The 27,944-nt window shown below is 43.4% G+C and overlaps 2 protein-coding genes across 3 annotated transcripts in view; one reads left to right on the forward strand and one right to left on the reverse strand.

Annotated features, from left to right (window-relative positions):
* On the forward strand, positions 2,925-8,050 carry RPL31 (ribosomal protein L31). The gene is made up of 5 exons (XM_005701764.3): positions 2,925-3,025; positions 3,434-3,540; positions 6,387-6,512; positions 7,597-7,709; positions 7,986-8,050. Exons 2-5 carry the CDS (start codon positions 3,434-3,436, stop codon positions 8,015-8,017), a joined length of 378 nt encoding a protein of 125 aa, XP_005701821.1. The 5' UTR covers positions 2,925-3,025; the 3' UTR covers positions 8,018-8,050.
* The window catches only part of TBC1D8 (TBC1 domain family member 8), a 137,758-nt gene continuing 118,487 nt past the window's right edge, over positions 8,674-27,944 (reverse strand). For both annotated transcript variants that reach the window (XM_018054925.1, XM_018054926.1), the window contains exons 16-20: positions 27,138-27,378; positions 26,259-26,324; positions 12,844-12,933; positions 10,710-10,807; positions 8,674-9,632 (exon numbers count right to left, since the gene is read on the reverse strand). In XM_018054925.1, coding sequence (XP_017910414.1) covers positions 9,165-9,632; positions 10,710-10,807; positions 12,844-12,933; positions 26,259-26,324; positions 27,138-27,378 — 963 coding nt within the window. In that variant the 3' untranslated portion in view covers positions 8,674-9,164. The remainder of the gene's footprint in view (positions 9,633-10,709; positions 10,808-12,843; positions 12,934-26,258; positions 26,325-27,137; positions 27,379-27,944) is intronic.

Below are 27,944 nucleotides of genomic sequence, written 5' to 3' on the forward strand. Positions count from 1 at the left end.
AGGTAAGTCTAAATACTTTGCATATCTTAGGATCATTCACTCTCAGGAATCCACAATGGGCCCTTTTTAAAACAAAAATTCTGTGTGACACTAGATCACCTATTTTGTAATTTAACTGTTTGGTAAATTCAAAGGTTTCCAGATCTCATATTTCTGTAAAAGAATTTGAATTTTAATTGGCTGTCAGAATCTGCACTTCTAAATAGAACAAATTTTTAATGGAAACAGCATATTTGTTGTGCTAGGATTTTCCAGCTGGAAGCCATTAGAAGAGGGTGGACTATGTCATGCTGCTAAATTAATTTAGTATTGCTTAAACTTTACACATGTTCACAGTCTGGGTAAACTCAGAAAACTTATTGAGTACATTTCTTTAAACCCACATAACATCAGGGGAAGTTGAATCCTTAAACTTTTGATTCATTTAATTGTGCTGATTTAAAGACTGTTTTGCAAACTTGTCATGACATGTCTATTTAGAAACTATAAAATCTTGGCTCATGAGAAATGACTGAAATATGAACTCTGAAATATACCAAGCTTTAGAATATTTTAAACTAACTCCACTAAAATGTAGTATCTTGTCTCTAACAGCAACTAATGCCCATTAAATTAGGGTTTTGTTTGTTTATACCATTGTTTATACAATGGTATATCACAATATGGTGAACTGGCCAACTGTGAGAAGGTGCTAGGCCATGATATGTTGGACTCTGGCTGAATTATCTGGTAAAATGTGGGTGTTCAGTAAAAAAATTGCCTAAGTTTCTCCCTTCACTTTATGTGAAGCCTGGAGGTTTTAAAGTCAGCCATTAGTAACCAAGACAAACAACAAATCTGAGTCTTCCAGAGTAATGGCATGTGTGGCTTTTTGGATACACACGTATGAACTTCATACAACGCCTATGTGCAATAGTACAAACAACAGCATACTTCTGTAAGCATGACATGGTTGACTGAATGGCTGAAATACACAGCCTTGTGGCATCTGTGAAGCACCTTTATTTTTCCAGGGGAAAAAGAATCATTACAAAAAAGGAAAACCTTCTCTAGGATTTTTGTCTATCCAGCCAATGTCTAGCTATGGGAGAAGCAGGGTAACCCATCAGCGCATTCAATAAAATAATATGTGCCTTAAATACTCCAACTTGGGTAACCACTTTATATGCACTTAAAAGGTCCTGAATTTAATGTAGTTTAATCCTTTACAATCATCTGCCCCTCCCAATGTCCCCATCTCTTTCAGTGCAGCCATGACCCGACCCATCCAGACAAACTGAAAAACTGTATCCTCCATGCTGCTGAGTCCATTTCTGTCAGAGAGGATTTGGGACATGGAAAGATAGTCACCACCAACTGTACGCCATTTAATGTCCAATTTACTAATTTATGGGGCTTCCCTGGTGGCTCAGACCATAAAGAATCTGCCTGTCAGATCCCCTGGAGAAGGGAATGGCTACCCACTCCAGTGTTCTTGCCTGGAGAATCCCAGGGACAGAGGAGCCTGGCGGGCTACAGTCCATGGGGTTGCAGAGTTGGACTAAAGGGACTAATACTTTCACTTCAACATTTCCCTCATTAATCATATGCTACTTAAACAACAAATAAATCAGTATTTAGGAATTTACAAAAAAAAATTTACCCAGTGATGAAAAGAGATTAGATATTAACACCTGTTATTACAGTAAAATCTTGTCTGATACAGATTTCTTAAAAGTTGTACAGGACCCACAAAATATAACGAAACTAAGTATCTTTACATCAAAGCTAGTTGCAAAATAAGACTATCAAAGAGCTAACTTGTGTTTTACTCCAGGCTCATCCTAACACTTTCTCAGTGCTCCAGTTTTTGTTTTTCTTTCCTGATTGGAGAATTCTTTATAATTCTCATTATTTTTATTTATTTTTTATTTTTTTAACTTTTAATTTTATATTGCAGCAGAGCTGATTAAAAGTATTGTGATAGTTTCAGGCAGACAGCGAAGGGGCTCAGTCACACATGTAAGTGCTCCAGTTTTAACATACTATTCTAGGGTTTCAATAACTCAATCCTCAAAATTTTTACATCCTTCCTAGGCTGAAAGATTTTTACCATCCCCTTGCCCCTCCAGAAGAGAATGCAGTCTCTGATCAGCAGACGGAAGGTCCAGAGTTCTGAACCCGTGGGTTTGGCATGCGGACCCGAGACTTGGCCATGAAGTCTGTCAATTCACACCTGACCTGGCATCAGGTTCCTCCCTTTTCATTTTCAAGGTACCTACTTTACACCAGGTGTTAGATAAAAGCGCTGCTTCCATTGCTGTTATTGGGTCATTCTGTTGTGATAGAGCTAAAAACATATTTAAGGTCACGAAATCACATTGATTTCTCCAATATAATAGACTGCACACAGTATTTTACTCTCCCTTTCTAAGGTGATTTTATCAACTACTGTCTCCTAAATTGACATTTCATATAGTCAGTTACAAACTAGCGCTTTTAATTTCGAAACGCTTCTTGTGCAAACCCACCTCTGCTCTGCCTCCCTCGTAACCCTAACCCTCTGCATCTCTGCAGCTTGCTGATCGCTGCCGCCGGGAAAGGCTCTCTACTCCCTCCAGGCCGGGAGGCTCGTAGGTCATCTCCGGGCTGCCAACCAGGCTCACAAGCTCAGGCAATGCTGGCTGAATCACTGAGCGACTGGGCGAAACAGAAAGGCATCTTCTCTGCCTACCCTGGCCCCGTCCACCTGGGGACCAGGATCCCATTTTCTCTGAAGACTTAAACGCGAACCGCAAGCCCCTCCCACCCTCGTTCGCGCGCAGGAGGTGGAGACCGACGATAGGAAGCTGCGAGGGAAAGCGCGACGCCTGAGGCCCCGCCCCAGAGGCCTTCACGCCTTTTTCCCCACGGCGCGCGCTGCTTGCGTCACAGCAGCGCCTCTTCCTTCCCCCGCCTCCAGGTAACCCGGAAGTTGTACTTGCGAGGCTGCTTTCCTTCTCCCACAATCCCTCGCGGTCTTCCTTTCCAACCCCGGCCCTGCAGGGTGAGTATGGCTGTGGAGTCTTGTCTGCAGTAATCCGGCGCCATCCTCTACCTGGATTGTGCTGACCAGGCCGGCAGGCTCTGTCCTGAGCTGGTCTGGGACCCCACGTCCCCGGCGCACGGGAATCTGCGCTGCATTTAAGGGCTCCCTGAGCCTGAGAGAGAGAGGCCAGGCTTGGGGGAACCTGAGCTGCAAGGGTTTCCGGGGCGGGGGCGCCTAAGGGATACGGATACTTGGGCCGCGGGGTAGCCGACTTGTCTCTACCCAGACCTGGGGCTTCAGGGACCTGGCCGGACCTTCTGTCCCCGGAAACCGTACCGAGGGCGGCTGCGTGAGGCCGGGCCGGGAGGGAGGGCTTCACTTAGGTTTGACACACTCGCCCTGAGCTGCTTTGTCACCTGGGTTTAGATGGCTCCCGCAAAGAAGGGCGGCGAGAAGAAGAAGGGCCGGTCCGCCATCAACGAGGTGGTGACAAGAGAATACACCATCAACATTCACAAGCGCATCCATGGAGTGTGAGTACCCCTGTGGCCTGCCGCTGTCCCTGCTGTTGGGGGCTCCCGAAATCACGGTCTGGTGGTCCCTGAGTCTGTCTAGCTTGAAGGCTGGGTGGGCCAGAAATTACGCATTAATGCTGCGAAAGCTCAAGTCTGTTTCCATGGACCCTGTTTAAGCTTTATAGGATTTAAAGGGAAATGCCTCAGAGGTTGATACCTAGAAACGGGAGATAGAACGGTGAGGTTTCTGGGAGAGCCAATTTGGGGAGATACGGAGGTGATTAAACCAGTCCACTCGTTGCTCTGTCGTTGAATAAAACCCTGGCAGGCCTGAGGGTTGTGCAGGAGGGAACGCTGATGCGTCTAGGTCTTTGTAGTCAGGTTCAGTAGTTAATTGAAGCCGGACCGGCCAAGAACGCGAACGCTGTGATGCGGTTTCTTTAGTTCCCTGACCCACACAGATGGGTACTGATACTGGGAAAGTCATAATAACTGGGAATGAAACCGTTGTAGAGACCAGGAAAGGATGTGTCGGTGGAGTTGTTTGCTGGGAGGACACCTGGAGGTTGTGCATTGGCGATACACAGGAATATTGGGGGTGATTTCCAACATCCCCCAACGTTCTTGGTGGTGGTCTCTGGAGGTTTGGTTGTAGTGCCTTTCTTTTCTGCACATGGTGCTGACTAGTGATACTGGAGACTGCATCTTTTCTTGAATGCTGCTGTTTGGAGTTTTTTTAACAGCAAACGTTGCCCTGCAAAAATTTATTGACTGGCTTGGTCGGTCTCTGCTGTATCTGGACAGCTGATTTTGTGAGGGACCTACATGTGGCAGTGACCCCTACATGTGGCCTGGCACTCCCGGCCAGGTGTAGATCATGTGTGAGCCAGGCAGTATTGTGTATGTGGAGTCTTTCCATTTGGGGCGTGGTGGATTCATGTGGGGAGTACATTGAGCACATAAGTGTCTTGGGGTCTGTGGGTTCAACAGGAAACCGAAAGATCCTGCCCTCCTAGCTTAGGAGGAGGAGGCAGACAAGCATCCAGAGAGAAAAGGGTGAAGAGTAAGTCCTAGGGTGATGTTTTACAGGCCACACAAGTTAACCAGGCGTTAGAAGAGTGGGTGTGAGCCATCGCAGGTGGATGAGTTTTTCAGGCATTTTAGTTACAAAAGCCCTAAGTGAAGACCTTCACAGTACTAAATGAATGGGTTTTTAGTTCCTGATGGGCAACAATTGGCAGTTCTTTGTTCGTTCATTTTACCACCTAGGATTTTACATTCTTGTGTTTTTCTTGCCTCTGCAGCTGATCTCTGTTTCTCCTCACATCCCATCCTCTTAATATTGAGTCCAGGACTCAGCCCTTCTCTAACTATGCTTGGTAATAGCAGCTAGTTTTAGGGCCTCTTATGTCCAGCTGCTGTTAAGATGTATACATAGTTTTTAACAGCCATTTCAAATTTTACATAACCCTGAGCCAAACTCCCTGTGTCCATGCTGTCCCCACACACTTTCCAGGTTCCCTGCAGCCTTCCCTTTTTGTTGGCAAGTGAGCATGTCCTCTTGGGTCTGCCTTCCTCAGCCTGAGTACACTGGTCCCACCACCAAGAAAACAAGAACTGCTTCCTTGATGGACTCCTGGTTCCCTCCTCCACTCCAAACACCTGGGCCTCCATTGGCTTCCCATCTTACCATCTTAAGAGGCCAGAGTTCTGCTATGATTCTACGTGGGTTGGCTACTTAATCATAGCTGGCAAGTATCTGATTCAGGGCAGCCGTTTGAGCTTAGTCTTACCCACCCCCATAATGCTTTTTCTCACAGGTAGCTAAACAGGCACCGTCATCTTTGGATCTTGACTTCAGTGTCTGTGGCCATCTTAACTTAAAACATGCAGTCCCCTTCCTTATTCCTCTCCTTTCTCTGGTTTTTTCTTTGTAGCATTTTTTTTCTGGGTGGTTAAATATTTAAGTGAAGGAAGCTAGCTTGTTTGATGGGTTCAAGGAGGCTGGGGAGGGGCCGGATATGGTAACTGATATGGCTCTTCTGACATTCACAGTCTGTTTAACTTTTGGTCTCTGCCCCCACTTGGAATAGCTTTCACTTAACCAACTGCTTGATCATTTCAGCCATTAATAGAGTTCTGCTTTCTCACATTTTGTATTTAACTGAAAGCATGAAATTCAAGCACTGGAGAAGGAAATGGCAACCCACTCCAGCGTTCTTGCCTGGAGAATCCCAGGGACGGGGGAGCCTGGTGGGCTGCCGTCTGTGGGGTCGCACAGAGTCGGACACGACTGAAGTGACTTAGCAGCAGCAGCAGCAAGGAATTTATGTATCCGTATCTAAACAACAGGTTAATAGTGCCTGATACATGCTGAGAAATCCGAAGCGTTAACTGTTGGCCTTTTGTTTTTTTGAGAGGAAATCGGTCCATCTCAAACCCCTTGTCTTTAATCATAGACCAAGTTAATAAGGGACCTTTAAGTTAGTATTGAGTGATTGCCGAAACCTGATGACATAGTGTTTACTTCAGTGCTGTGTGCTTTGTGTTCAAGCATATTCTAACCTCTGATCTCTGTGGCAGATGGTATCAGAGCTTGAGGGTATTTTTGCTTTGTCAGAAAAAGAGAAAGTGTTGTCCAGTGTATATATTAGCATCTTTTAAGGATCATAGAGCCCTTGTTCTGCATTACTGGAAGTAGATTGTGCATAGAAGATTACGATTGTGTAACTGGCAGGCATGACATGGTGGTGAAGGATTACTCCTGTGTTGTTAGAGGTTTAGTTTAGATTTGTTTTATGAAAACTCACTGTATTGTATGTTTAATTTTGTACTCACTTCATTCACTTACTTTTGAATCTCAGGGGTTTCAAGAAGCGTGCCCCTAGGGCACTCAAAGAAATCCGGAAGTTTGCCATGAAGGAGATGGGAACCCCGGATGTGCGCATCGACACCAGGCTCAACAAAGCCGTCTGGGCCAAAGGGATCAGGTACTGAGTTGTCTGGGTGTGAGACAGATTTCACCATTCCACTGAGCTAACATACACGATGTATAAGGAAAAGATCACGTAGCCGTGGCTCAGGGAGTAAGTAGGGTAGCATCTGAGGGGAGGCCTTTTAACCTGGTGTTGAACTGAGGCCTGGAGGAGTCAGCAGTGTGCAGATCAGGTAAGCGCATCACACACACAGAACAAACGTGACCTGGGAACAGTGGTTGGTTAAAGTGGGGTAGACAGTGTGATTTGAGAACAGTGAGTGAGGATGGACTTGGGCAGCAGACAGACCTGGTAGGTCATGGTGTGGAGTCTGGCTTTCTCTAGGCTGAAGAGCAGTGTCCACGGTGGGGGTGGGCTACAGGCCAGAGACTCCTAGCAGTTACACAGTGCACAGAGCGGCCAGGCCTCAGCGGCGCTCAGGCTGCGAAGTCCCGCTTGTAGGCAGATTTGGGGGTTACTATAAAGCACAGTTAAGGGGCCAGGGTAGAAGTGGGGCCGGAGGGTTTGAGACAAGCAGGGTGGGGGCACTGTCTGCATCTGGGTGGTCTTTTAACATTGGGGTTGGATGCAGCGACAGGGACCTGAGTTTTAGCCCTGCAGTGGGCTGTCGTGGCGGGGATTGTCTCATGAAGGAGCTGTCTGTGGCCTCCCTTGAGATGGGGAGAGGGGTGTTCCATGAACTGAGAGAAGTTTCAGGTCAACAAAAGAGTGGGTGCAGTCAGCTGTGATGCTGCTGAGGAGGTTGGTAAGCTAGAAGGAGGATTGTGTGCGTGAGGCCGGGAAACTGAACATTTTAACAGTCGGACATGTTCACCTAGTGCTGCTTGGGATTTAACGTAGCTCCCATAGCCAACATTTATGACATTTTGCTGAGGTCACTGCTTGGCAGTGGTGGCTGCTAGCTGAGACAGGTACATCCCAAGCATGCTCAATCATGTCAAACTTTGTGAGACCCCATGGACCCTTGCCAGGTTCCTCTGTCCATGGGATTCTCCAAGCAAGATTACTGGAGTATTCTGGTATTGGGTTGCCATTTCCACCTCCACATCCCAAGACACCTGTGTTTTCTATTTTTCAGGAATGTCCCATACCGGATCCGTGTGCGGTTGTCCAGAAAACGTAATGAAGATGAAGACTCGCCAAACAAGCTCTATACTTTGGTTACCTACGTGCCCGTCACCACTTTCAAAAGTAAGGTCTACTTCATTTTTTAAATCCTTGGCCCTATTAGAACCTGAGTTCATTCGTTCAGCAAAGTAGGGATGTAAGCAAGAGGCATAGTCAGTAAACCTTTTTTTGGGAAAATGCAAAAGGATACAGAACACGTCTGATTCTGGGTTGGGAAAGGTCATTCAGAATAATCCTTGCCTAAGCCCTCGCAGAGAAGGTTCTTGTGTGAGCGTGGGATCGGGGGGGGGGGGCTGGTGTGTGTGTGTGGAAGGTGACCGGCTGTCGCTTCTTTTGCAGATCTACAGACAGTCAATGTGGATGAGAATTAATTGCTGATGGTCGAATAAAGTCATTGAACTGCCTTTGCATCTTGATTTTCCTTTTCTAGTTGGAGGTAAAGTAGGTTTGTGTATCTTAAAGCATTTCCTAGTTACAGGGTCATCTGGAGAGCATGTCCCAGCTGCCATGCCTGGGCCCCTTCTCCCAGGAGTTTTAAAAGACTAAACTGGTAGGCTTTTGAGGGTTTTAGATTTAATGAAAGAAAGAGGTACAGTTTGTCGTTTTTAGCTCAATTATTTGGTAATCCGATGGGGTGTTTTTACTTCTGATTTGTGCTCAGTTGTTCAGTCCTGTCTGACTACTTGTGACCCCACTGGGCTCCTCTGTGCATGGAATGTTCCAGGCAAGAATACTGGAGTGGGTTGCCATTTCCACATGTAGCTAAAGGTCAGAGGTAACCTTTCTTAAAAGGACAAACAAACATTAGGTTAAATTTAGCCCAAAACCAAGGTGTTGTGGGGATTATGTTTCATCACTGATGTGGATTAAATGGCATAAAGAGGTGCCCTTTTGAAACCCCATTGATGATGGTAGTGGGGTTGGAGACTACCTGGAGTGTATGCTGTGAACATCATTGCCGGGGGGCAGGTCTCCAGGTATCCAGTCCAAACCTTAGACACTGAATAAGATACAGACACAAACCAAGTCAGTACAAAACTTTGTTTTTTAAAAAACTTGGAGGCCAACATTGAAAGCGTGGTTTGTACACATTTTTTGGAAGGACACAAAGTGAATACAACCAAATACATTAACATGGTTTCAATTACCAGCATTGAAACAAAATTAGTGCAAAAAAAGCCAAATACAATTGCACAGATAGTGGCTCTCAAATCTTGAAAGTGAACTCTGTCCCTCCAGTTCAAGTGAAGGATGAGTGCTTGGGCTTCTCTCAACTTGGTTAGTATCACACATCTCTCACTTTTTTAGCTTCCAGCTGCGAACAGAACACTAGCTCTAGCACTGACAGTGTCTAAACAAATGCTGGGTGTTGCATCCGTGACCCGCCCCCCAGACACAGTGTGTACCCAGCTTGTAAAGTCTCACGGTGAGCTAGACAAACCTGGCTTCCTGGGCTCACCACACCCGGGGACCTGGTCTCTGCTTTGGTATGGAGATGGGTCTCAGCCAACCGCTGTCCTACGGGCTGCTCAGCTTGAGCTCAGGCTGTGACTGGCGGCTCATTTCACAAGTCTTGAGGCTGTACTGATTGAGCTTGGCGTTTTCAAGTTTGGATTTAATGTCCAGTGGCTTTTCAAAAAAGTTGACTAGTGACTGTTCAGTCAGAAGTGAGGCTAAAATATGTTCAAGGGAGACGGTCCAGTCCCCTTGGGCCTCCTCAGGAAGTGCCTGGGGCTCCCGAGGACTCTGCCCTGCGTCACTGTCCGCAAACACCAGGTCCTGCTCCGAAGAGGGGGAAGGAGCCGAGGCCTGCAGCTCCTCCCCGCCTTCCTGGGAGCTGCTCCCAGAGCTGCTGCCGCGCTGGCCCACCTCCCCGATCTGCAGCAGCAGCGTGGTTACTGTGGCGATGGCTTGGTACAGGTCATTCTCTTCCGGGTCTTCGTGGAACATACTGTACAAAGTCTTACAGAACTGGATAAACTCTCTCTGGAAATGTGAGGGGGGAAAAGTCTGAATATAACAATATGTTTTTTGTTTTAAAAATTTACACTTGGTTCTCTGGTCAAAACCACATAGTACTTCTTGAAGCAGAAAATAAGAGCTATTCTTGGCCCTTGAAGACTCAGCAAGTCCAGGGGATTTCCACACACCATGTAGACTTAAGCTGTCTTTACAGCAGCTATTAAAAATGTTATACCCTTCAACCCAGGAAAACAGCTTGTGAGAATATATGCAGAAGCTCTGCGTAGAGATGTGTTTTATAGAAAAAGGTTGGAAAAAGCCTAAATGTTAGGACTGAAATAATCTTATTAGACTTGTTAATCTGGTGAAAATACCAACAGTGATGGCTTGTGCGCTCAGGCTACACACACTCCTGCCCAAATTGAGAATCTATGTCACAATAGAGGTGGGACTCCGCCTCAGGGTCACTCTAGGAACAGGAAAATGGTTTGAGCTACTAATTTAGCATTTAAGGTTCAAAAGGAATATCCATGGTAACTGGAGGTACAACTGACACCTGAAATTTAACATTACATCCAGAGAGCAGAATGTTTGAAAGCCACTCAGTTAAGCAACAATGTTTCATGATCAAAAAGAAAAGTGCTAAAATCCCACCCCTGGGGTCTCACAGGAGTACCAGAGGGATTTAAGTCCTATAATAAAGGGAGGTTTTCAATTTGAAGCCATTATCAGTACACTGTAATATGTAGTCAGCGATTTTCAAGAAACTACAGTTTTTATATGAAAAATTCTGTGTCCACAGTCTCCCAAATAGCTTCTAGTGCTCCAGGGAATGAATATGCATCACAACCTGGTAAATGAATTTGATACAGAAACTGAGGATATGAAATGTGTGCTAGCATCCTGTTCTGAAGAGTGGTCAACATTTGAATAGCTAAATGATCACAATTTAAATATTTCCTATTTAAATGTCACAATGTTAAAAATGTCTTAAAGATCCTCTGATTACAGCTTAGGAGGTAAGGCTTAATTAATAAAGCTTACCACTGAACACATCGCTTGGTAAAGTAGTAAATTCTCTGCACTGAATAAAGTCCATACCTGGCTCATTTTGGGCAACTCTTTCTCAGTTTTGTCTTTCTCTTTGGCCAAATCTTTAATCATCTGCTTCAGCTGTTTCTGATAATCAATTGTATCACCTTGAGACAAAGGAAAGAATATAGATTTCAGTCTAAAAAATTAAGAGATACCAAGGGAACATTTCATGCAAAGATGAGCACAATAAAGGGTGGAAATGGTACACATCTAACAGGAGCAAAAGATACTAAGAAGAGGTGGCAAGAATACATGGAAGAACTAGACAAAAAAGAGCTTCACGACCCAGATAACCACGATGGTGTGATCACTCACCTGGAGCCAGACATCCTGGGATGCGAATTCAAGTGGGCCTTAGGAATCATCACTATGAGCAAAGCTAGTGGAGGGGATCGAATTCCAGTTGACCTAGTTCAGATCCTAAAAGATGATGCTGTGAAAGTGCTGCACTGAATATGCCAGCAAATGTAGAAAACTTGGTAGTGGCCACAAGACTAGAAAAGGTCAGGTTTCATCCCAATCCCAAAGAGAGGCAATGCCAAAGAATGCTCAAACTATTGCACAATTGTACCCATCTCACATGCTAGCTAAGTAACGCTCAAAATTCTCCATGCCAGGCTTCAACTGTACATGAACTTTCAGATGTTCAAGCTGGATTTAGAAAAGGCAGAACTAGAGATCAAATTGCCAAGATCTGTTGGATCATTGAAAATGCAAGAGTTCCAGAAAAACATCTACTTTTGCCTTACTGACTACACCAAAGCCTTTCACTGGATCACAACAAACTGGAAAATTCTTAGAGATGGGAATATCAGACCACATGACCTGCCTCCTGAGAAATATGTATACAGGTCAAGAAGCAACAGTTGACATGGAACAACACACTGGTTCCAAATTGGGAAAGGAGTATGTCTAAGCTGTATGTTGTCACCCTGCTTATTTAATCTATATGCAGAGTACATCATTCAAAATGCCAGGCTGGATGAAGATTGCTGGGAGAAATATCAGTGACCTCAGATATGCAAGAAATGGCAGAAAGCAAGAACTAAAGTGCCTCTTGATGAAAGAGGAGAGTGAAAAAGCTGGCTTAAAACTCAACATTCAAAAAATTGAGATCATGGCATCTGGTCCCATCACTTCATGGCAAATAGATGGGGATACAATGAAAACAGTGAAAGACTTGGGCTCGAAAATCTCTGCAGATGGTGATTGCAGCCATGAAATTAAAAGACACTTGCTCCTTGGAAGAAAAGCTATGACTAACCTAGACAGCTTATTAAAAAGCAGAGACATTACTTTGCCAATAAAGGTCTGTCTAGTCAAAGATACAGTTTTTCCAGTAGTGATGTATGGATGTGAGAATTGGACTATAAAGAAAACTGGGCGCTGAAGAATTGATGTTTTTGAACTGGTATTGGAGAAGACTCGAGTATCTTGGACTGCAAGGAGATGCAACTCTTCAATCCTAAAGGAAATCAGTCCTGAATATTCAGTGGAAGGACTGATGCTGAAGCTGAAACTCCAATACTTTAGCCACCTGATGTGAAGAACCAACTCATTGGAAAAGACCCTGATGCTGGGAAAAACTGAAGGAGGAGAAAGGGACGAAAGGATGAGATGGTTGGATGCATCAACAACACAATGGACATGAGTCTGAGTAAGCTCTGGGAGTTGGTGATGGACAGAGGCCTGGCATGCTGTAGTCCATGGGATTGCAGGGAGTCAGACACGAGTGAGCAACTGAACTGAACTGAAGTAAATTCCATGAAGACAAAAGGAAAATGGAAAGGAATGGTGAGGGGATGAGGGACTCCACTAAGCAAATACCACATACAAACTGAAAAGCAGAGATCAATCTTGTACAAAGGTCTAGTACAAAAAGTGGCCACAAATAGATGATGATACTGAGTGACCTCTTGTTATAGGACAACCCCTGCAATATTAAAGGAATAAACATGGGAGGATTGAGGGCAGTCACTCAGTACACTGCACCTTGGAAGGTTTTGGCCTCTGAAGCAGTGGTCTCAGTATTTGCTCCCTGGAGGGAGAGGAAGAGACCCTTTGCTTCTAAGAATAGCTGTGAAATCCATTCTTAAAGACTGCAGTGGTGTGCCTGATCAGAACAAAAAGAGGTACGTACCATTGGACTTGCCGAAAACCAGGGGTCTTGATGTTGACAACAGAGGATTCTTCAGTGGTGACTGGCTGTCTCGGTCATTTTCAGTGAGTGCTTTTTAAAAAGTAAATTTTTTTTTAATTAATTGGAAAAATTATTGTGTCTTAACCAAAACTAACAGTAATTTTACTTTTTAGTTAAGAAAACTAAAGGCTAAGCTAGAAGCCTCCAGTCTGAGGGCTGCAGGGTCCTCCCTGGTCTGAGCCCTGTGTACACCAAGAAGTCAAAAGCATCTGACTCACTCATAACGTCTTTTCCCTGATGTCTGTAGGTACTGCAGCGACACAAATTCATAAGACACTGCCAATACTGGCCTAGAAAAATGTCCATGTGGTTAAAAATTGATACTTTCAAATTATAAGTATGGATATACATACACACATAAATTCTAGAAATAACACCTCGATGATGTAATACTGGGTAATTGCTTTAAACTTCTTTTTCAGTAATTAGCACATCATGGTATACTTAAATAACTTCTAGCAAAAACTGAAAAAAGCTTTCTTGAATTCAAAGCCTGTTACAAGTTTTCTGGAAATATACAAAACTCCAATTATATCAGAACTATAATACACTGCTGGTGTGAATATGAAATGGGATAACCATTTTGGAAAATAGTTTCGCAGTTACCAAAAATTAAGTCATTAATTTGCCATTTCCACCCAGTTCCACTCCTAGGTATATATCAAATGGAAATGACAACATTCCCACTCAGAACCTGTACACTAATGTTCACAGCAGTGTTTGTTCCAAAGAGCCAGAAAGCACAGATCATTCACCAACTGAGCTATCAGGGAAGCCCCAAGCAAACCCAGCCAAGTATTCATCAGCTGAAATGGACACATGATGGCAAGCCCAGCAGAGCATCAATTCAGCTGCTGAAAGGAGTAAGCACTGATGTCAAGCCATGGATGAACCCTGAAGACATACTGACTGAAAGCAGGCACAGACACAAGGGTGCATACAGCATGACTCCATGTACAGGAAAAGCCCAGAACAGACATCTGAAAGCAGGGGGGAAACGGTGTGGGCTGGGGACAGTAACTAAGGGTGCAGGCTCTTTTAGGGGGAATAAAAATATGCTAAAATTGTGATGATGGTTTGTAATGGGTACACTAAAAATCAGACACTGTACACATCCGGTGAGTCAGTTCTATGGTATGTGGATTATAAACCAATAAAGCTGTTACCAAGCAAATTCTAAAAGGGACTGCAAATGAAGGATCCTCGTTTTTAAAATGTTGAAACTTCAAAATACCCATTCACTGAGAATAAATAAAAGGCAAAATCCTGTTGTGATCCAACAGATAGCCACAAGATGGCACCACAGCCTTGATAAGCTACCCTCCTTCCTGCTTGCGAAGTAGGTTTCTGGGGTTTGAAAGGTGGAGGATGCTTGGGGTTGTCTTTTCCATTGGGCTTTATTCACTGCCGCCACCCACCCCCTACTGCCAAACTTGTTGAGTCATTTCTTTTTTCCAACTTTGCCCAAAACATATTCTATGCAGTGGCTCATGTGAGAATCCACTCACGCTGAAAGTGAAAGTCACTCAGTCGTGTCCAACTCTTTGTGACCCCATGGACTGTATAGTCCATGGAATTCTCCAGGCCAGAATACTGGATTGGGTAGCCTTTCCCTTCTCCAGGGGATCTTCCGAACCCAGGGATTGAACCCAGCTCTCCTGCACTGCAGGCGGATTCTTTACCAGCTGAGCCACAAGGGAAGCCCAAGAATACTGGAGTGGGTAGCCTATCCCTTCTCCAGCGGATCTTCCCAACCCGGGAATCGAACTGGGGTCTCCTGCACTGCAGGCAGATTCTTGACCAAGTAGCTATCAAGGAAGCCCACTCAGACTGAACAGGAGGAAAATTACAAACACTGGACTGTACTTGAGGCAGTCACCATAGGAACTGCTTCCTAGGTAACAGGCACTGGGATGTCAGGCATATACTAGATCCCTACCCGCAAAAGAGCTCAGCATATCAGACGGGAGAAACGCGCACAAAAGTCACTCTAGGAGGACACTCTTACAAAAGAACTAATACACAAACACGGGAGCCCAGAGCGATTAATTTACAGGGTGGGCGAGTATCCAGAGAGGAGGTACGTCAAGCATCAACAGTGACAGGGAGCCAGAAAAGGCCAGCCAACCTCAGAGCAGTGCCCCACAACCTCTCTCCCCTCCATCTCGGCATTAAGCAGCTGGACCCAAACTGGACCCCAGGGGACAGTGGAGGAGGCTAGGAGCTCACTGGAAAACGCTCATCGTGTTACCTACTCTTTCAGAAATGTAAGCTACAGTGCGTTAGGAAAAACAGTCCACAGAGTCTATACAATCCTCAAATGTTCTTTCAACCTTTTAAAATGAAATTATGAACTTCTATCAATGTAATCTTGTTTTGACATTCCAGTATACCTGTAAATCACAGTTGGGCACTATACATGAATTAAGAAACAATCCTATTAATGCGTTCACTGTGTCTCACTTCACATTCTGCACAAATTAACAGTCGGATGAAGGATTTGCATTTGGTTATCTGAAACTCCTGATCTCAGATGTCTGTGTAACGGGTGGATAAGTGCATGGCTTCAACAGACACCCGCACAGACGTCTCCCTGTGGCTGCAGGGACTATCATCAGTCGGGGCAAATGTCCATTCCCTGCAACAATGTCATCCCCACTACTATCTCATCACTTTCTGAATGGGATGCTTGTGGGGGAAAAACACCAGTTCCACTGAAAGCTGCTTATCTCTGGCAGAAGAGGACACAGACTGCTTTCAACACTGTTTGGCCTTCAGGTGCACTTGCCACTACAGTCATCAGAGTAATACCATTTTCCAAATGAACTTAAGGTTGCTGGGGGGAAGGGGTAATGAGCTTGGGATGGACATGCACACACTGCTATATTTAAAATAGATAGCCAACAAGGGCCTACTGTATAGCACAGCAGGAGCTCCGCTCAATGGCATGTGGCAGCCTGGATGGGAAAGGAGTTTAGGGGAGAGTGGATACATGTATATGTATGGCTGAGTTCCTTTGCTGTCCACCTGAAACTCACAACATTGTGACCCAGCTATATTCCAATGCAAAGGAGAAAGGGAAAGACACCCATCTGAGTGCAGAGTTCCAAAGAACAGCACGGAGAGATAAGAAAGCCTAAGTGAACAATGCAAAGAAATACAAAAAACAGTAGAATGGGAAAGGCTAGAGATCTCTTCAAGAAAATTAGAGATACCAAGGGAACATTTCATGCAAAGGTGGGCACAATAAAGGACAGAAATGGCAAGGACCTAAAAGAAGAAGAAAAGATTAAGAGGTGGCAAGAATACACAGAAGAACTGTCAGAAAAGGTCTTAATGACCCAGATAACCACAACGGTGTGGTCACTCACCTGGAGCCAGACATCCTGGAGTGGGAAGTCAAGTGGGCCTTAGGAAGCATCAGTATGAACAAAGCTAGTGGAGGAGATGGAATTCCTGAGCTATTTGAAATAGCTATTTCAAATCCTAAAAGGTGATGCTGTGAAAGTGCTGCACTCAATATGCCAGCATTTGGTAAACTTAGTAGTGGCCACAGGACTAGAAAGGGTAAGTTTTCATTCCAATCCCAAAGAAGGGCATTGCCAAACAATGTTCAAACTACTGCATAATTGCACTCATCTCACACGCTAGCAAAGTCATGCTCAAAATTCTTCAAGTGAAGCTGCAACTGTATGTGAACTGAGAACTTCCATATGTAAAAGCTGGATTTAGAAAAGGCAGAGGAAATGCCAACATTGCCAACATCCATTGCATCATAGAAAAAGTAAGAGAATTGCAGAAAAACATCTATTTCTGCTTCATTGACTACACTAAAGTCTTTGACTGTGTAGATCACAACAAATTGTGGAAAATTCTTAGAGATGGGAATACCAGACCATGTTACCTGCCTCCTGAGAAACCTGTATGCAGGCAAGAAGCAACAGTTAGACCCAGACAGGAACAACAGACTGATTCAAAATTGGAGAAGGAATATGTCAAAGCTGTCTATTACCACCTTGTTTATTTAACTTATATGCAGAGTACATCATGCGAAATGCCAGGCTGGATGAAGCACAAGCTGGAATCAAGATTGCTGGGGGAGAAATATCAATAACCACAGATATGCAGATGACCCTAATGGCAGAAAGAGAACAAGAACTAAAGAGCCTCTTGATAAAGGTGAAAGAGGAGTGTGAAAAAGCTGGCTTAAAACTCAACATTCAGAAAACTAAGATCATGGCATCCGGTCCCATCACTTCATGGCAAATAGATGGGGAAACGATGGAAACAGTGAGAGACTTTATTTTCTTGGGCTCCCAAATCACTGCGGAGGGTGACTGCAGCCATGAAATTAAATGACACTCCTTGGAAGGAAAGCTATGACAAACCTAGACAGTGTATTAAAAGGCAGAGACATCATTTGCTGACGAAGGTCCGTGTAGTCACAGCTAGTTTTTCCATTAGTCATGTATGGATGTGAGAGCTGGACCATAAAGAAGGCTGAGGGCCAGAGAATTAATGTTTTGAACTGTGGTGCTAGAGAAGACTCTTGAGAGTCCCTCAGATAGCAAGGAGATCAAACCAGTCAACCTAAAGGAAATCAACCCTGAATATTCACTGACTGATGCTGAAGCTCCAATACTTTGACCATCTGATGCAAAGAGTTAACTCACTGAAAAGATGCTGATGGTGGGAAAGACTAAGGGGGGAGGAAAAGGGGGCAACAGAGGATGAGATGCTTGGGTGGCATCACTGACTCAACAGACATGAGTTTGAGGAAACTGCAAGAGATAGTGAAGGACAGGGAAGCCTGGCGTGCTGCAGTCCACGGAGTCGTAAAGAGCTGGACACAACCGAGCAACTGAACAACAACCAATACAAAATAAAAAGTTAAATTATAATACCACTTTCCATCATATTTTCTTCTTGAAAAAGCCAAACAGTACCTCCCTCTACCTCTACATGGTGGCTAGAAACAGCAATCAACTTCTAACAGCACAGACTTGCATTTGGATCAATTAGGAATTCCAGTATACCCAAGTCATCAGTGGGATAGGAAGATCAACCAGACTCTCCAACTTGTGTCCCAGATATATAATCCAGAAAACCTCCTGAGCTGTGACACATACTGAACACTCACTGGGAGCACAAATCCAATCTTAGTGGCTCCTTGACAGTTTGCATAATATCAGGGGTCTTAAGCAACCAGCTTTTCTCTTTTAAAAAGTTGAGTGGAGGAGCTTCCCTGGTGGCTCAGTGGTAAAGATTCTGCCTGCCAATGCAGGAGACACGAGCTCGATCCCTGATCTGGGAAGACCCCAAGTGCTGAGGAGCAACTAAGCCCGTGAGCCTCAACTACTGAGCCTGTGCTCTAGAGCCTGAGTGCTCTGCAACAAGAGAAGCCACTGAGATGGAAGCTGGGACACTGCAGTACAGAGTAGCCCCTGCTTGCCACAACCAGAGAAAGCCCAAGCAAAAACAATGACACTCAGCACAACCAGTAATAAATAAGAAATAAAAATAAAATTATAAGACGTTCAATGCAATCTTTTATTTATACAAAAGGTTCCTTAGGAGGTTTATATTCTACACTATTCTTATTTTTCAAAACCCTCAAGTGATATTTTCAACTCAGGATCCCAATCCAAAGACCAGACTTACATCTAGCCTCAGCTGTCTGTCACCAAGTTGAATGAGCCTGGTATCATTTCTGATGCAGCTGGCATTAGTACTGCCCAAGTTATCAGATGTAAACTATCACTTCTGGATCCTGTGAGAAGTTGACCTTGCAAGTTTCCATAGTACAGCATCCATTTTCAGAACCTGAGTCTTCAGACTGACTGTCTCCAGTGTCTGGGGGAAGTTCTTGATCTTTCATGACTGGAGTCATCATTTAGTTCACATATTTCCGTGTTAACTGATAAGCCTTCTTCATGTATGCCAACTGGGTCATGCCCATTAATAATCTGGTCCTTAGAGTGATGTAACGATCCTTCAGTCCCTTGGGCTCCAACAGGTATTCTGACGTATCAGCACACTCTCAAGGGCAGGAGATTATAGATTTTATCTTCAGTACTGTTTCTTAGTGTAACCAGAAGAAAAGGCTGACCAAAAAGTGAAGAACCAATATGGTGGACGTGACCTGGGTGCCACAACCTTTTTCTCAGACAAAGAGTAGTTGTCACATGCCATGTATCTTGATAGTAATTTCAAACACATGATTTCCTATTCCATAATACTACTAAGGTTGTCATCCTCAGTGAATATTCCACGAAAGCTATGGTTTTATATCAGTAGTCATTGTTGTTCAGGCACTAAAGTCGTGTCCAACTCTTTGTGACCCTGTGGACAGTAGCCCCCAGGCTTCTCTGTCCGTGGGATTTTTCAGGCAAGAATACTGGAGTAGGTTGCCATTTCCTTCTCCAGGGAATCGTCCCGACCCAGAGACTGACCCCGGGTCTCCTGCATCTCCTGCACTGGCAGGTGGATTCTTTACCACTGAGCTGCATGGGCTTCCCATGTATATTAATATCAGTGCTTATGGGTCTTATCTGCAGGTACTCTGGACAAAGCAGACAATGTCATGCAAAGATTTAGTGTATGTCAGTGTTGGTGGCAGAGCAGGGAGCATAGCCGCCTTGCAAAGATCTAGTATATTTTCAGTTGTACTGCACAGACTTCGAAAGTGGAGCCATTCTGTCAATGAACTTGAACTTCCAAGGTGCATTCTTTAATCAAGGGCAATGGAACAAAATACCTTTTGCCGAGTAACAAAATGGGTCAAATGGTACTGAAATCTTAGCATGCTTAGGACTTTTTAATATTAGTTTCCATACTAATATTATATTGAAATGTCTCCATGCAATTCCTGATTAGGATTTTAAACTAATAACCTCTTCAAATGGACTATCACCATCACTGAGAAACTATATGGACAAGAAGGTAGAAGCAAATGGCATTTTGCTGTACTTGATGGAAACTGCTTTCTTGTCAGTACTGAGAATTTGAATGGTTCAAATGTTTTTGTTTTATTTCAAGCATATGATGATTCTCCCTTACTAACAAATCTGAGTTTTTTTGATAATATGGCTGAATTTTGGTTTTCTGTTTTCAGTATTTATTTATTTGGCTGCACTGGGTCTTAGGTGCAACGTGCAGGATCTTTGCTCTTAGTTGCAACACAGAATCCAGTTCCTTGATCAGGGAAGTCCCATAATATGAGTGAATTTTCAATCCACCCAACATTTTTTCATATCAGGTATTTAAAAATTTATACAGATATTGATATAAACTCATTTATATAGATATTGCTGTTTTAGTCTATAATTATGCTTGAGGATTCAAATTGTAATACTGACGAAACATCATTAATGGAGCGCTTATAACCTCATATTTTTCTAAGATGAGTTTCTGCTTTGAATCCATACTTTGTCCGTGCACATTCATGGTTTCATGTGCTCTTCCAATTCTCAACGAAGTTCACTCAGGTTTTCAACATTTTAAGTCCTTTTTAAAATAACTACCTTTGAGACTTCCCTGGTCCAGTGGTTAGGACTCTGTGCCTCTACTGCAGAGGGGTACAGGTTTGATCACCAGTCGGGGAACTAAGAGCTGGCACGTTGTGCAGCACAGCAAAATACAACTATCTTTAATAAAGATAGTTGGAATAATAGTTGGAATCATCTGTAACATTTTCCTTTTTAACTCAGCTTTTTAAAGACACTTGTTCTTGGCTGTGCTGGGTCCTCGCTGCTGCACAGGCTTTTCTCTGGTTGTGGCGAGGTACTCGGCCGCACACGGGCTTCTCACTGTGGTGGCTTCTCTCATTGCAGAGCACAGGCTGCAGGTGCACGGCCTTCAGTAGCTGTGGCATGTGGGATCGGTGTTCAGTTCCCGGGCTCGAGAGTTGTGGCACAGGGGCTTAGTTGCTCTGAGGCATGAGGATCCTCCTGGATCAGGGATCGAACCCATGTCTCCTGCATTGGCAGGATTTACCACTGAGCCACCCAACTCAGCTCCTGAAAAAACTCTTCTTTTGGACAGCAAATGCACTCTTGCATGTAAACAACCTCAGGAAGAAATCTCTACTTCCTCACCCAAAGCTGAACACAAAGCCTGAAGCAGCTCCAGTTTCACTTAAGTCATCATCTTGAAAACATCCCTTCACGTGGATGCAGAGCCGCAGGGACACCTCCGGGAGCTGCGCCGCAAGTCTGACGATGTACTCCCTGCATCCCGGAGCTCCCAGGGGCAACAGAGCCAGCGCTCTCAGCTCCACTCTCAGCAGGCTCTCTTACAGGAAGCCTCCGATGCCTCATTCATTTGTCTTCATTTACCGATTCCAACACATCATTCTCAGTAGCTGGTTTTGATGCTTCTTCCTAATGGGTCTAATGTTCTTCCAGGAAGTTGTCTTCTGGAAGTCCAATTAGTGCAACTAGCTGGGTAAAATGACCAATACCTACATATAGATCAATGTTTTGCAATGAAAACTCCAGGTTTAGTAATCTTCTAGAATACTATTCATCCCTGTACCACCTGATGTGGTATCAGATCATCTGGAATATTTCTCTTCTATATGTTAAACAATGTTATGTACAGTGGAACCCCGATAAGACTGTGAGCTGATTTTTCAGCAGAAACTGCAGGCCAGAGGGAGTGGCACAATGCTTTCCAAGTGCTAAAAGGAAAAAACACAACCAAGAGTATTCCACCCACCGAGGTTATTATTCAGAACTGAAGGGGAGATAAACCATTTCAAAACAACAGATAAAGGCCTTTACCACCATTGAACCAGCCTTATAAGAAAGGTTAAATGGACTTCTTTAAGCTAAAAAGAAAAAGCCCTAACTAGCAACAAGAAAACATAGCAGAGTCAAAATCTGACTGATAAAGGCACTATAAAGATTGCTCAACCACCTCCAAAGTTAGTAAAATGGTTAAAAGACAAAAGTAGTACAATTAAGTAAAGCATCATAGGCCAAAGGACATAAAAAAATAAAATATGTAAAACTTCACATCTAAAGTAAAATGTAGGAAGAGGGAGTAAAAATACATAATTCTTAGACTATGTATAAACTATCAATATGTATATGTATATGTATGTATATGCTATCAACTTAAAACTGATTGGTATAGATCTGTATATATCTATGTATAAATATCTATCTATATCTATATCTATAGGCTGTCATATAGTGAAACTTGTGATAACCACACGGCAAAAACCTACACAGAAGATGAGACAGACATCTAAATGGAACACCACAGGGCATCAAACCACAAGGGAAGAGAGAAAACAGGAAAAGAACCACAACAAGCAATTAACAAAACAGCCCTAAGTGCATGTCTATCAGTAATTACTTTAAATGTAGACAGACTGAATTCTCCAATAAAGAAATAGAGTGACTGAATGGATCAAAAAACAAGACTCATCCATATGCTGCCTACAAAAGGCTCACTCAGACAGTAGGCCACAAGCTGAAAGTGATGGAATGCAAAAGACAGTCCCTGCAAAAAACAGACTAAAACGAAAGCTGGAAAGAGGTCAATCGGACAAGAAGATATAACGTGTAAGCACTGATGCACCCAGGAGAGGCACACCTAAATAAATAAGGCAGATATTAACAGACCTAAAGGGAGAAATCGACAGCAATACAGCACACTAGTCAGGGACTTTAAGACCTCACTTACATTAATGGATAGAACATCGAGACAGAACATCAGTAATGAAGCATCAGCCTTAAACCACACGTATATACAACACTTTCCATCCCAAAGTAGCAGAATACATATTCTCACGTACACAAGGAACACTCCCCAAGAAAACAAGTTTCAATAAATTTAAGAAGACTGAAATCATACCAAGCATTTTTTCCAACCCCGTTAGTATGAAACTAGAATTACCAAACAAACAAACAAACTGGCAAAACCACAAATTATGTGGAGGTTAAAAAACCAGTAGGTCAAGAAAGAAATCAAGGAGAAAATTTTAAAAATACCTTGAGACAAATGAAAATGGAAATATAACATTTCAAATTCTACAGGATACAGCAAAAGCAGTTCTAATGGAAATCTGCAAGGAGATCCAACCAGCCCATTCTGAAGGAGATCAGCCCTGAGTGTTCTTTGGAGGGAATGATGCTGAAGCTGAAACTCCAGTACTTTGGCCACCTCATGCGAAGAGTTGACTCATTAGAAAAGACTGATGCTGGGAGGGACTGGAGGCAGGAGGAGAAGGGGACGACAGAGGATGAGATGGCTGGATGGCATCACAGACTCGATGGTCGCGAGTTTGAGTGAACTCCAGTTAGTGATGGACGGGGAGGCCTGGAGTGCTGCAATTCATGGGGTCGCAAAGAGTCGGACACAACTGAGCAACTGGACTGAACTGAACTGAACAGCAATAAATGAAATAGAGATTAAAAAGACACTAGAAAAAGTCAATAAAAGTAAGACCTGTTTCTTGGAAAAGATCAACAAAATTGACAAACCTTTACCTAGTCTTACCAAGAAAAAGAGAGGTCAAAGTCAGAAATGAAAGAGAAGTTACATCTGACATCACAGACAAAAGGTCGTGAGAAATTCATATGAACAATTATACAACAAAATGAATAACCTAGAGGAAGAGGATAAATTCCTAGAAACATAGAGTCCTCCAAGACTGATTCATGAACAAACAGAAGACCTCAACAGATCAACAGTACATGAAGTATGGCAAAACCCTTCACAATCTTGCAAAGAAATTATCCTGCATTGAAATAATTTAAGAAGAAAAGAACATTGAGTCAGCAATTGATGCTGAAGCTCCAATACTTTGGCCACCTGCTGGGAAGAGCCAACTCATTGGAAAAGACCCTGATGCTGGGAAAGATTGAAGGCAGGAGAAGGGGGCGACAGAGGATGAAATGGTTGGGTGGCACCACTGAATCGATAGACACGAGTTTGAGCAAACTCCAGGAGATAATGAAGGACAGGGAAGCCTGGCACGCTACAGTCCATGGGGTCACAAAGGATCGGACATGACTGAGTGACTTAACAACAACAAACAAAATCCCAGGACCAGATGGTTTCACTAGTGAATTCTACCAACATTCAAGATTTAATAACTAAACTTCTCAAACTCGAAAAAAACTGAAGAGAGAATGGTTCAAAAGTCATTTGAAAAGGCCTGAATTACCCCCATATTAAAACCAAACAACGACACCATTAAAGAAAAAAATTATAGGCCCATATCCCTGATGAAAATAGATGTAAAAACCCCAAAGTATGAGCGTATCTAACTCAAACATATATTAAAAGGATTATATACCATGATCAAGTGGGATTTATTACAGGAATGTAAGGATGTATCAACATCCATAAATCAACATGATCCAATCCACCACATTAACAAAATCAAGGATAAAAGTTGTATGATTGTCTCAACAGATGCAGAAAAAGCATGACAAAATTCAGTACACATTTATGATTAAAATTCTTAAAGGGTTATTTAGGAAATGTTCAGTTCAATTGCTCAGCCGTGTTCAACTCTTTGCAACCCCATGGACTGCAGCACGCCAGGCTTCCCTGTCCATCACCAACTCCCGGAGCTTACTCAAACTCATGTCCATTGAGTTGGTGATGCCATTCAACCATCTCATCCTCTGTCATCCCTTTCTCCTCCCACCTTCAGCATCAGAGTCTTTTCCAATGGGTCAGCTCTTCGCATCAGGTAGCCAAAGTATTGGAGTTTCAGCTTCAGCATCAGTCCTTCCAGTGAATATTCAGGACTGATTTCCTTTAAGATGGACTGGTTTGATCTCCTTGCTGTCCAAGGGACTCTCAGATGTCTTCTCCAACAACACAGTTCAAAAGCATCAATTCTTTGGTGCTCAGCTTTCTTTATAGTCCAACTATCACATCCATACATGACTAATGGAAAAGCCATAGCTTTGACTAGACGGACCTTTGTTGGCAAAGTAATGCCTCTGCTTTTTAATATGCTGTCTAGGTTGGTCATAACTTTCCTTCCAAGGAGCAAGTGTCTTTTCATTTCATGGCTACAGTCACCATCTGCAGTGATTTTGGAAATATATCTCAATGTAATAAAGGCCATATGACAAGTACAGCTAACATCATACTCAATGGTGAAAAGCTATAAGCCATTTCCTCTAAGATCAGGAACGAAACAACGATGCCTACTTTTGCCCACTTTTACTCAACATAGTACTGGAAGTGCTTGTCAGACAACTAGGCAGGAACAAGAAACGAAAGGCATCCAGTTGGGAAGGAAGAAGTAAAACTGTCACTATCTGTAGATGACATGACACCATATGTAGAAAATCTTAAGTGAAAGTGAAAGCCGCTCAGTCGTGTCCAACTCTTTGCGACCCCATAGACTATACAGTCCATGGGATTCTCCAGGCCAGAATACTGGAGTGGGTAGCCTTTCCCTTCTCCAGGGGATCTTCCCAACCCAGGGATCAAACCCAGGTCTCCCGCATTGCAGGCGGATTCTTCACCAGCTGAGCCACAAGGGAAGCAGATGACATGATACCATATGCAGAAAACCTTAAAGGTTCCACCAAAACACTCCTGGTATATATGAATTCAGTAAAGTCGCACACATGCACACATACACACAATAGAACACTACTCAGCCAGAAAAAGGAAGAAAACCTTACCATCTGCAACAATATAGATGGACCTTGAGGGCATTATGCTAAGCCAAATAAGTCAGAGAAAGACAAATATTATACAATTTCTATCATATGTGCCATCTAAAAAATGAAACAAACAAATAAAACTCCTTGATACAGAGGTCAGACGGTTATCAGAGGAGAAAGCGTTTGAGAGGTAGGCAAAACAGGTGAAGGAGGTCAATTTTATGGTGACAAATCGTAACGAGATTTACTGTGGTGATCACTCTGTAGTGTATACAAAGACCAACTATTAGGTTTTACACCTGAAACTAAATACAATATTATATACCAGTTTTACCACAATGCAAAACAAAACAAAACAGTAAGCTACAATAACCATCTATTGAGGCAACCAGGGTTTGTTTTCCCCCACATCCCACAGGCTGTTGGGTCTCGAAGTGTGGTCCTCAGACCTAGTCAATCAGAACGGGTAGGCCAGGCATCCTGTGTTACAACAGGCTGCCCAGATGATTCTGATGCACCCCTGGGTTTGGGAACCCCTGCCACAGGCCACACAACACGGTAAATCAAACCTGTCATCAGCCACTCCAAACTAGAAATGTCTATTGCCTCATTTATATGTTTATAAAAGAGAAGAACCTCAAGGTCATGCTCAAAGTTGATCCAGGTCAAGGCACAACAGAGCCTAATTTTCTACTTAGAATTTCTTACCTGGAGGGATATGAAGCCGATATAACAGTTTAATTTTCTCATTCATTTCTCCATTATACATAATATCTGCAAAATTAAAGGGGAGAGAGAGAGACTGAGCAGAGGCAAATGGTTCAAATACAGGTGTCAGGACACAAAGTCAGTGTAGAGAGAACGAAGTGAGGCCAGTGTTTGCTGACCTGACGCTTCATCTCCCACCTCTCCAGACACAGTGTGTGTGAAAAGAAAACGTGAGAAGAGCTGCAAGATGACCCTGGGAATCCTGTCTGGCCTCACAGCTTCGGAAAGATTTTAATTTTAGCTGCAAGAGTTAGGAACGTGGGTAGTGGGAGGGACAAATGAGGAGGCTAGGATTAACATACATACCACTATGTGTAAAATAAACAACCAGCAAGGACCTATTGTGTACCACAAGGAAATATAATCAATATTGGGTAATAATCTATAAGGGCAAAGAATCTGAAAAAAATACACACACACACACATATATGACTTGTACAACTGAATCTCTGTGCTGTATATCTGAAATTTATACAATATTATAAATCAAATACACTTCAATTAAAAATTGTTTTTTAAAAAATGAGTTAGGAAGGTGTCTCCTAACAACCCACCACCACACCCTGGGTGCCCAGAAGCACATGGTCAGTGACCTTTGATGTCGAGCACCTGGGCTCCCCTCCCCACCGAGACCCTTAGGAAGCTTAAAAGCGGTCACGAGAGGAGCCTGCAGAGGGCTTTTTAAAGTCCCAAAATCTCATCGGGTGAGTCACAGATCTGCTTCATTGAGTGGACACGCCTGCTTCACTATCCCTTTCTCTTGTGTTCACAGACTCACATCCCGTATGAACTCAATGCGGAAAAGACCCAGAGTCATACCGAGGCAGCTCACAAAGGCTTTGAATTCGATAAGGTGATCCATGTTCTCATCCAGAAGCCTGAAAGTCCTTTCCGCGAGGATTTCCGTGTGGGCCCCGCAGGTCCATGGCGAGACAAGCTGGAACAGGCGTGCAAACTGCTGGGCGTCTATGCGGTACTGCTCTGCGTAGGGCCTGCTGGGGTCGTGGCGTGGGGCCATGGGCCGGGGCTGCTCCCAGTAGCAGCTCATCATGTGTTCTCTCTACCAGGAAGGAGAGAGGCCTGTAAGGGCCGGTGGCACCCCAGGGAGGAAGGCCAAAGCCAACCCGGCCCTCTCCCCTGGCTTGCTTTGCAAAATTATTAAGCAGCAAATAAGCAAATAAGCAATATTATAACACAAAAAATGAAAAAACTAACAGTGTCATCGTTCCGACCAGACATGTAAAAGTTTTCGCTTATTACCCTGTAGTCCTTGCCTACATGAATATGTAATTTTGACATTTTTAAAAATTCAGGTTTCTTTTTTTCCACTGTAGCTAAATATACTTTATCAAATTTAACATTTTAATAATTAAAAAAATTTTTTTTCCTTTTTTTGGGTCATGTGTCATGTGGAATCTTAGTTCCCTGACCAAGGATTTAACCCATGACCCCTGCAGTGGAAGCATGGTGTCTTAACCACTGGAAAGTCCCCATGTTAGCAACTTTGAAATGTATAGCTCAGCTATCATCATTTTAATTACGGAAGTCGTACAATTTTTATTCTGATATTTTCGCTTAAAATACTATTATTCAAAAGACAAAAACTAGTAGATAAATCTATAGGCT

Source organism: Capra hircus, chromosome 11, assembly GCF_001704415.2.
Source record: "Capra hircus breed San Clemente chromosome 11, ASM170441v1, whole genome shotgun sequence".
Classification (NCBI taxonomy): domain Eukaryota; kingdom Metazoa; phylum Chordata; class Mammalia; order Artiodactyla; family Bovidae; genus Capra; species Capra hircus.